This window comes from Lycium ferocissimum, chromosome 10, assembly GCF_029784015.1.
Source record: "Lycium ferocissimum isolate CSIRO_LF1 chromosome 10, AGI_CSIRO_Lferr_CH_V1, whole genome shotgun sequence".
In the NCBI taxonomy this organism is placed as follows: domain Eukaryota; kingdom Viridiplantae; phylum Streptophyta; class Magnoliopsida; order Solanales; family Solanaceae; genus Lycium; species Lycium ferocissimum.
In genome coordinates this window covers 50,423,533-50,434,795 of record NC_081351.1, presented here as the reverse complement: position 1 = coordinate 50,434,795, position 11,263 = coordinate 50,423,533, and the positions used below count along the sequence as shown (strand labels likewise).

The window sequence follows — 11,263 nt, the reverse complement described above, 5'->3', positions numbered from 1 at the left end:
GTCCTCATGCAGAGTAGCAATTCGCATCATCAGGGGTGTGATAGGATAGAACGACCAACTTAAATTGAGAGAAAAACATCAAATATCTTCAGGAACTTTGTCACAAAATGAAACTGAAAAGAAATTCAATTGATCAAAACTTTAAGGTTAAATGCACCAAGAGATATGAAATTTTGACTGAGCAGGAATGACAAATTAACAATGTATTAACTTGATAGATAATAGCAAAGTCAACCTAAATGTGAATCGACATTCCTCGTATTTGTTCAATGCTTCACCTTATGACTGATTTTTTTTTTTTTCCAATAATAATATCCATAACCTTAAAGTCCACCAGATATGAAAACTGGACGGTGGAGCAAGTAAAATTGGTGCAACGAACTTTGCTAGAGGTCCTTTAAATTTGTCGAGACCCATCTCAATCAGAGTCTCCTTCCATTTCTTTGAGGATAAGGTTTCAACACTTGCAAGTTGCAACTACAACATAGAAAGAGAGACAATAGACATAGAACTCTTGCAATTAAGATTTTCCTATTTTGTCCTCCTTCAATAACTAACATTTACACAATTGTGGCACATAAAGCAGAAAATGGAGGAATAGTATTTTAAAAAATAGATGACATTTCGACCTTCCATCATTATCACATCTCTACATTTTCTACACATAGTCATAAGAGTGGAAAAGCAGAATGTGTAATCATAAAAACATGCAAAAGAGATTTCCCAGTAAAGGGGACTCACTGAACTCCTTCCCCGATAATATCTTGCATCAAAGTGTCTCAGCACCAGAAGTGATCAAGACATATAAGATGCGGCATGTTCCAACAGAAGGGTAGCACCAACCCAAAAAAGCATCAAGGGGAAAAAAGATGGTCACAACATCTTATGGCAATTTCTATCAAGAAGTTTATATCCTCTCCTTTAAGAGCACTAATCTGTTAACACCAGTGGCCTATCTAGCCTTATAAGTGGGGGTTCAATTGAACCCCTAACTTTAGACGCGGAGTATAAATTTTTGTGTAAAAAATTATTAAAATTGTAATGTATAGTAGATATGAACCCATAACTTGTAAACTATAATGGGTTGAATACTAAAAATCTTAAGATTGAGCCCATAGAATTTAAAACGTGGATCTGCCTCTGGCTAACACAAAAGAAATCCATAAATGTTGATGTATTTTTTTCAAGGGCATAGTAGTGTGTAAAAGACCATACATAATGACCACAAATAGAAAGTCTAAACACAAAGAGACATGTTCAAGTTTAAAGTATTTATTAGACACCGTAAGTTCTACAGGACCATCTTTGTGTTCGAGATTTATGGGATATGCATGAAGCTGAATCCAAGTTGCAGGGCTGTACTGATCCACATCCGTTGTTAAGCACCTCCATCAAATTAATTAGATGCAGTCATGGATATGCATTGCATTAAATAATAGCTCTATAGATTAGTTTCCACTTGCACTTCTCATACTAACTTCACTTGTGATAAACCTAGCAGAGATCATCCATCAGTAAATGATTTTAGTATGTCCAGGAGATAGAATATACATAGACATAAATATCTTCGACGCACATAATATAGAAGTCAGGCTCCTAATTCCCCAGCTAATCTTTTTCTGCTCAGGATTAAAACCTAATGTGCCTGGACAACGACTTCATGTGAATCACAAAGTACCGCAAATAGATCACAGACATGTGATCATGAATAAACTGTTTTTTACCTGTAGTTCGTGATGTGCCTTGAGATGATTGTCTATCCCCCTTCCCATAGGGAACCTGCTCCCCGGTCATCATGCTGATGTGTCTGGTCTGTCCTCTAGGCATCTTTGGAAGGCAGGGAGTGTGACAACGTACACGCTCCATAGGACCTTCTCATCAGTTACAGGGTTTGGTGGCCCGAAATTGACCTAGAGAAAAAGGTAACAGAGTTTGAAGAAAAGGGTGGGCATTTAGCTACTTACATGAAAACAAATCTACGATAAAAGCGGAAAAGGCTCCCTATGTTAGAATACATGAAGCCTTTACTCCGATCAAAAGGTAGGTAGCATATAACAGAGAGTTGAAACACATCAGCATGATGACTTCCTTAATTAGACATTCCAAAGCATATGAAGATTTAAGTAAAAAGCACCCTACCGAGGAAAAAATTTCAAGAAATATCATTCACATTGCGTGAAACACTGCAACGACATGGTACTTATCATTAAAAGGAAAAATAGATGTAAATCAAATGACAAAGAAATGAGTCATCATCCCCTTTACACAAAAGAAAATCAAACTCACCATAGCTTCCAAACAAAAGTTCCCCGAAAATGGTTCATAATCTTTTATTTGTTTTTTCATCCTTTCCTATAGTGATGGAGTATAAATGGAATGTATGGAGTAAATCTTATACTATGTACCCAAAGTGAAATAGGATCCAATCCAATGGAAATTTGCAAAGATTTCACATACACACTCCTGTAGACTATATAAATGGATAGTACTAACTATAAATGGACAGTAACCAAAAAAATAAATAGATTATTCTACATAATATAAATCTGAAAATAATCTACTTCAATATATCTCGTGTTAATTAAGGATTCCCGGAAATAAGGAATGTTTCTAGGCATGGAACAAGATCAATTTTCTTTCAGTCAACAGTTGTTGCATTCTTTCTTACTCAAACGAAGTGTTGATGAAAATGCACTTTTTACTTTGGATGATGTATGTGGATGACAACCACAATTCTGCAATCTAGTTTGTGCTATAGCCATTTAGTGTACTCTTACCTTTGAGAACACTGAGGAGCTTTTTAAAATCATGGAGGTAAGACTATGAATTTTATTGCCTCAATGAACTTTGGGGAGATGATTTATTCTTAACCTCTGTGTTTCTATCAGAGGATACCAACTGATGCACCTAATGCTCTGGTGTTTAGAAGTCAACCAGAGATCGAAGAAGGTTTTCTCCATGGTGGTTTCTGGAAATACAATGCAAAACCTTCCAATACACTTCCTTTTGCCCGGGATTCTCTGGACAATGACGAAAGTGAAAACATTATTCAGGATGATGTTATTATTGTTGGCCAAGATATAGCTGCAGGATTGATTAGGATGGGGATCCTTCAAATGATGATTGTAGCTTGTGATTGTGGGAGAAACTTGTCCAATCTATAAATCAAACTCATTTTTTAGACTATTTTGGCACAGAAACATGGATATTCCTGCGCCAATTCAATTTGTGCTTTGTCTATTTTGTTGTTGGGCATAAGTTTTTCAAGCGTTTCATAAAATTTCTACATTAAAGTCTTAAGTTTTGTAATCTTAACATTTATTCCCAAAGCACACACATATAATATACAACACTTATAAAATACAACCATTTATCCTTATTTAACTAAACATATAACATCAGAGCAAAAAAGTGTAGAAATTACCTTGTTCAGTCGAAGCAGTCTCACTTTTTCCCCCATCTCCAGCAATTTTCACCTGCAAAAAATATGTGCTATCAGAAAAGTCAGACCAATATATTAATTAAATAAATCACAAATATCCGATAATATCATGTATTGAGAAATTAAAATCCACAAAATGGTGGAAAAGCATAAAGGCAGACCAAATTTAAAGACCAATCTGGTTGCAAAACTGTCATAACCGAGGAAGACTGCGAAATTAGGAAAAAGATTATGATCACATAATAAAAAATCAACAATAACAACGTATCAATGCCAAACAAAGAGAAAGAGCCAAGGACTGTTAATTTTCTAGCAAGAATCATGGGTTTACCAACAAAACTGAATAAATAAGTACTCCAATTCCTATTTCCCAATGACCTTTGAATGAGCTGAATTCAAACGAAAGGGGATTCCACCAAACAATTTCCACGAGGACCAATTGCAATATTCAGGCTGAGTCTGTGTTTCTAATGGGGCAAAGAGAAGGATACCAAGCCATGAATGCAAAAGAACTGCTGCATGTGATAGAGAAGCCTCAACTCACATACCATCCAAGGTTTTCCAAGCCAAGATACGGGTCTAATTGTCCCTATGCCCAAAAAGGGGAATCTGCAAATGTAGCAAGTACTACATAGAACTATCCATTTTCCTGTTTCTCTGCAGCGAGAAACTAAAAAGCCACTGATAACACCATTGGTTTCACTTTAAGCAGAACTTGTCAGAGACAAATACCAAAAGTTCTTGTAAAACATTGTATTCATTACAAAGAAGACACTATATATTTCTAGGACATATTTAAAGCAACACGAACTGCATAAAGAATTTGGAAACATATTTTTGTTAATAAAGGGGAATCAACGGACGTTAGTAGCGAGAGCTGTCGAGGAACTAATCATGAGATAAATGGTAGCGAGAGCTGTAGAGGAACTAATAATGAGATAAATGAGAGAGTAGGTTCAGTTGCATCATCCTCCTACATACAGAGGAGTGTTGTAAGATGTATGACAATAGTAAACAGGGTAGAATACCACTAATGAGGAAGCCAAAAGATATAGAGTCCCTCTTAGTTTTAAAAAGACACAGGAAAGGCCAAACCAAAAGTTCAGCTTCTTATAGCAATAAAGTTGGTCTCTGGGCATTTTATTGGTAGTTATTCATCAAATTTGAATGGTCAATTACTCTAAAGATTATCTTGTACCTGAGAGAATGGTGTTTTAAAGTCATCATTTTAAAGTGTCTACAATCAGTGAGCAAAATTACCAAAATAAGACTTATTTATGAGATTTTACAATAGAAAATAAAAGCAAGGTACAAATAGAAGTTAAAGGATAGTTGAAACATACTTTGCAGCGTCAAGCTTAGCTCCATCAGGTTTTCTAAGGAAAAAAAAAAAAAGATTAACTCTTACCGAAAGGGAGACTTTCCTAAAGGCTATTTCTATGATTAGTAAGCTTTCTAATCTGATAAATTGAGAAGACTTTATGAGAGGAGGATTGTATAAGTATAGAATGCTTGTTTAAAATTCCAATAGTAAATGAACCATAGGGAGCAATGAAAGAAAGGTCTAATCACTGATGAAAATGCATGGCATGTTTATTAGTATATCCATGTTTGGTCTTGAAAATAATTGTTTATTTTAAAAAGTTCACTCCTCCTTTATAAAGTTGACTCATAAGTTCAAATAACTAGTGCATCATTGACACAAAATATGAAACTTGAATAAATCAGTAAGCATTTTCAAACTTTAAAATCAGAATGAATTACCAAAGAAATTGCATTTGAAAACCCAAGTTCATCTAGAACAAATAAAAGCAATCAAATAAGAAAATTTGTAGTCCAAATATTCTTGAATTTAGCAATATCAGTCTATTGTGTCAAAACGCTATTCATCATGATGTTTAACTAATATTGGATAAAGAACTATATGTTCAGTTTTAAATTTTTCGTTTCGCTATTTCACAGTTCATTTGCCTATCCTTCCTGTAGAGTTTGAATCGGGAAAAGTACATTATATTCTGGATCATTTCAAATTTTAAAAAAAAAAAAAACTTTTTTCTTTTCTAAAGTAATGCTCACAAACCAAAAGAATCCTTCTGGTTGAATTATTTTTTTATCATAACAAAAGGATAAGCAGTATGCATAGACAATCAAGAAATGCCAAATTATCAACACAAATCATAAAGGTCTTGCAAGATACCATGCACCTGAGACATACATACGCCAAGGAACGTGAGGCTTGTTTTCTTTTTCATCCTTATAGAAACCTGCTGGTAAATAGCAACTTTCCCAATTTCCAACCGCTTTTGATGCTCTAACCTGCATCTAAAAGCTGCTTAAATTCAGCATTTCACAAAATTAGACATAGTAGAAAACTACAATTGAAGTCGGAATTAAGCAATTCCCTATGTACCCAATGCACTTTAGCAGGCATAAACCTTACAAATATTAGTAACAGATGAGATAAGTCTGTAATTCCTATTTTCCAAATAAAGTTGATCACTAACAGTAGGGTCAAAAAAAAAAAAAAAAGGAGAAAGCAAACATATACAAAAGAAAATATTAGAGAATTTGAAGTCACTATAAGAGCAGAAAGAAACAAAAATTGATTCAACCAAATTACTATATTACAAACAATAACGAAGTTAACAAAATTAATATAAACCCAGTACTTAAACCAGAAAAAAGCTGAATTAGTTATCTCTGTGAATATGAGGGAGGGAAACGAAATTAAACCTGCGCAAATATCTAGAAACTTACGCCAAGAATTCTCCGAAAGTTGATTGTCATGCTCGCTTCACAATAAATCGCTCCTTTTTTCTATGTTGCTGCTTTCTTCCGTCTGGTGCAATTGAATCAACAATGTTGACATGCAATGAATCCAAAATCAGCAAACTCCAAGATAAAGCCCTACGGCAACGGCGACATAGTAATCTAATAGAAGAAACAACAGAGAGGCTAATAGCCAAAATTCCATAAGGGAGTGGGTGAAAAGGACACATTGCACCATAGCTGCACTCAATACGAAATTACAGGAGTCGTTCAAGCGACTCATACTTATTATAAAGAGAGTGTGATGTGATCTGCTGGGAATCTATATAGCTATCTATAATCACAGGAGAGGTACGAAAGAATACGGTTAAGTCAAGTGACAATCTAATAATAAGCTACTTAATAATTTTAAGACAAAATTTACTTATTAAGTTAAGCTATGTAATAACATAAATTTGAATTGGAAGTTAAGGTTTTTGAATCTATGAATAGAATTTTGAATTTAAATTGGCAATGTAACAATTTTTTTTTTAATATAAATTGCATTATAAATTTTTGAACCGATAAGAAGCTAAGTATTGAATATTGAACCAATATCAACTACTCCTACTCCTACATAAAAGCTAAGTATCATTGCTAAGATCTATTTACTTAGGTAGCTTATCTATTTATTTGAAGAAATTAAATTCAAATGGTAAAATAATGAAAATGAACTAATGATTATTAATCAAATTTCAAAAGCTATCTACGTCTATAATCAATATTTACATCTACTATCTATTAAATATCTACGGGACACTCAAAGAAAATTTCTTATTCCTAAGAATCATAGTTATTCATTTATGAATATCATCCAAATCTTTTGTAGAACACACAAACCTACACACCATAATAATTTTTTTGAATTGATTTATGAGTTTTTTAACAAATAAATAAATAAAATTCTTAAATTTAAATTGAAAGTTGTCTAAATTTAACTTAATTATAATTGATAAGATCCTATAATATATCAATAAGTTTCTATGTCGTGCTTTTATTTACTGAACTTGCGTTTTAAACTCTTAAATTTGAATTGAAAGTTATCTAAATCCAACCTATATAACTATATTTATTCATTTGTATATCTGTATCTTTTACTAACTTTTGTGATTTTTTTTTTTTCTAACAGACAAAAGAAGAAAAAAAAGGAAGGATGAAAGGAAGAAACGTTAGGTAACAGTAAAAAAGCAAGACTAAACAAATGGTCTTCTTTTATTTTGAACTGATCTCATCATTTTCGGATATTTCTCTCAATTCAATATATCGACTATAAATAAGGAAATCTCAGAATCCTACATTTTCAATATGCATTGTATTTAAAAAATATATATTTTTAACAAACTAATATGATATTTGAATTTGAATTTAAATGAAATTTGAGTTGGAGTGAAATTCCAACTTCTCTAACCTCTTTTTTATATATATACTCGTACACTGATATATCATGGGCAATTCGCAGAATTGCCTTTCTTTTTGGGGTGGTCTTTAAATTTTGCCCCTCATATTTAAAATCTTTAAAATTTTCCCTTGGTTTAAAAAAAAATAGGTTGGGGTTGCCCCACACGGGGTTAAAATTTTAAAAAAAATTAAAAGCGCAAATTTTAAAATTTTGTTATGCCCCCACGGGGCGAACGTAAAGGGAAATTCCCAAGTTATCCGGGATCGGCCCCGCCTTGTAGGGGGGGAAATTTAAAGCGTAAGTATCGGGTTAAAATTTTTTGATAATTCCCCAAGTTTATGCTGATGGGGTAAAATTTTTTGGTTAAAAAGTATGCCCCGGTAAATTTGTGAAGGAATTCCAAGTTATCCCGGCCGAACCCCAACGCATAGGGCCGGAATTGGAATAATTTACCCTTAAATTGGCCGTTTAATTTATAATTCCCAAAGTTTACCCGTTAAAAAAAATTCCCATCCCGGGTAAATTTGGGTGAAGGAAAAGGTTTACGGAAAATCTTATCCCTTATGGGGTTTTGGCCTAAGTATCGGAGGCCCGCATAACTTTGGATAATTCACAAGTTTATCTTAGGGTCCGCATAAAAGTTTGCCCATTAAGTATGCCCCCGCGATAAACTTGAAGAATTATCAAAGTTATCTGGGCCGACATATTTGCTCATGCCAAGTCACCCATAAAGGCATGGTATCTGCAGTCCGCATGTAAAATTTGTAATTGCTTAACAAGAGTATCTGGTCGGCATACACGAGATCCAAACCTTGCCTAGTAATTTTTTTTTTTTAAAATTTATGCTTGAAATGGGGTTTTTCGGAGCCTCAACGATTTTACGCGTGAAAGCTCAAAGTTGCGATACGAAGGCAAAAAATTAAAGACCAGCAATATGAGGGCATAATTTAAGACCATAAATATGAGGGCAAAATTTAAAGGCGACCCCAAAAGAAGGCAATCATGTATGCAAAAAAATGATATATCATGTTAGGCTCTCTTTCTTATTGATCGTGGCTACATTCGTGAATTATGTTTCTTTGCATTTTTTCGGATTAATATGCTTCATTTTTAACGTTTTCTTTTTTTACATGCAGATGAGTGATGGTCACTGGATTATTTTCTCTATCTACTATATATTATTGGCGTGAACGCAAGCAAGAAATATTTTTCAGTTTAATTATTCTAATTTTGTTTGTTTGATTTTTAGTAAAATTGAATACATCCTATTAATGATGGTGATGGTTTATCTATTTAATCCAATTTTGGGAGGAATTTTGAATGAATTACCTAAAGGAGGAAAGAAAATTTAGAAATCGGTAACTCAATAGCTTTTTGTTCGATAGTAAATATCTTTTCCTATTTATTATTTATTGACATTTTTAAAGTGTTTTAATTGTGATCGTTTACGTAAGCATTTTTTACTTCTTGATTAGCACCGAATTTTTCATAGATCATTCTACCCACTTATGTTGCATTTGTAAGAAGTTATGTTTCATTTTTTAGCTTGCTATCTCTTATATTTATCTTTATTAGTTTTCTTTTAGTTGTAACACGTTCAAGACAAAGCTTGACACTTTGCGGAGTTAATTATATTGGCACGGAGGGTTCCTAATCTCACATTATTTTGCTTTTGTACTTCCTCTTAGAAACCCATCTGCTACCTCCTCTTCTTTTTTTTTTTTTTTTTTTTTTTTTGGAGCCCTTTCAATCACAACATTTACTTTTTACTTTTGAATTTTCTGTTCTTTCCAACCATAACTGACATGTGATGAATGTTATGACAAAAATTGATTAATTTTACTGTATATATGATATATAATATAAGAGTGGGACAATTAGCCTTATTTGGTTGTAGCTTATATCTTTGTGATGTTAAATGGGGTTATATGCTTAATTTATCTCTTCAGTTATGTGTCTTTTTAACTTTTTTTTTTTTTTTTTACTTTAATTCTTATTTGCATCCATGCATCAGTTTATACATGTTTATTATGGAAGGCTCACGGTTTGCTTCTTTTTTTTTTTTTTTTTTTTTTTTTTTTATACGGAGCTTCTCATGAATAAATTATTTTTTGTTGAAGATTTCAGTTTCATTGCAAGCAGGAAATTTACTTCCCCATGCAAGTTAACACTCTCATTTTCTACATACTAGTTTCACTATACGTGCGTTGCACGTGTATACTAAGTTTTGTAGTATATGATGTTATAAAATAATGTTAACATTAATAAAATAAAGCTCTAATTAATAATTATCAAACATAAAATAAAAAAATACAAGTTTTGTAAATGATCAATATGTGTGGATCGTCATAAGGTGCTTATTTATTAATGTCTAAATGATGATATTGTTTGAAGATACGAAGAAGAACAATCGAAGTCATTGTTTGAAGCTAAGAAGAAGAACAATCGAAGTTATCTTTGAGAAAGAGGTGATTTTGTAGCAGTATTTTCTTCTAATTCTGTCATTGTTTTAGTTTATAGTTATACACAATCAAAGGTGTTGGTATCATCTTTTTTTATTTGGATAAATTTATTTTTTGGCTTATCATTATTATTATTGAATATATATAGCGTTGAAGATAAAAGTTAATGCAACAAACTAATGTTCGACCAATAACTATTCTTCTAATATATCAAATTTTCGACTTGATTATTCTTTTGATTTTAAATATTTCAGCAACACAATATATATTTTAATATGAGCAACATCAACTTGATATTTCAGCAACACAGTATCCAGTACATGTGATATTGCCTTTAATATTTGGTTGTTTCCTATCAAATTTATTATGTCAAACAGTCAAAGTAAAATATTATGGATAACAAATCATTTCTTTAGGTTTATCTAATGTTTTTAGCATGGGTTTGCTATGATTTGCCATGTTTAATTTTCCTACATTAGATGCAACTTATTTTTCCTTCTTTCAGATATCGTGCCCAATTTTCTTTTGTCCAATAAAGATAAATGATGCGATCAATCAAATGCAACCTTATCCTCTAGCTAACTGGGAGCAGCATCAACAATGGCTGATTACTATGACAAAAGGGAGATCCTTTGAAGGCTCAAGCTACCAAGATGTACTGTACACAGAAGTCATTCATGCCATCACGGATTGAGAGGAACATGAGAATTTTTTTGAGAAACAAAGTAGAAGTTGGGACAAAGTAGCAAAAGAGATAGTTTATGTATTATGTGTGGAGCTTCCCACTAGATTTCAGCATTTATTTCATTGTCTTAAATTCTAGCCTAGCTCGTGTTTGGTTAAAGCTAGCAAGATGTGCATAACTTGCTGCGGTTGTAATGTTGACTTTTGGTAATTAATGGAAAGTTTAATTACCAAAAAAAAAAAAAAATTACATTCGTGCTTCGATAGTTTTTTTAATTTAAATCTAAACATAGGGGGCTTCATATTATAAAACTAATATAGCAGTAGTTGATAAGTAAATTTATATAGTGAATCAACCATTATAACGTAAAACAAAACGTTAGTTAATTAACCTTTAGTAACTAATCAAAGATTCATCTCTTAAATAAATTGGTGGCTTTTTTTAAAAAGTAGGGTATTCGGTTAGGG

General features: G+C 32.5%; 1 protein-coding gene across 1 annotated transcript; it reads left to right on the top strand.

Moving 5' to 3' along the window:
- The first annotated feature begins 1,958 nt into the window (after positions 1–1,958).
- LOC132034993 (transcriptional elongation regulator MINIYO-like) lies at positions 1,959–3,164 on the top strand. The gene is made up of 2 exons (XM_059425315.1): positions 1,959–2,814; positions 2,889–3,164. Exons 1-2 carry the CDS (start codon positions 2,809–2,811, stop codon positions 3,162–3,164), a joined length of 282 nt encoding a protein of 93 aa, XP_059281298.1. The 5' UTR covers positions 1,959–2,808.
- The last annotated feature ends 8,099 nt before the right edge of the window (positions 3,165–11,263 follow it).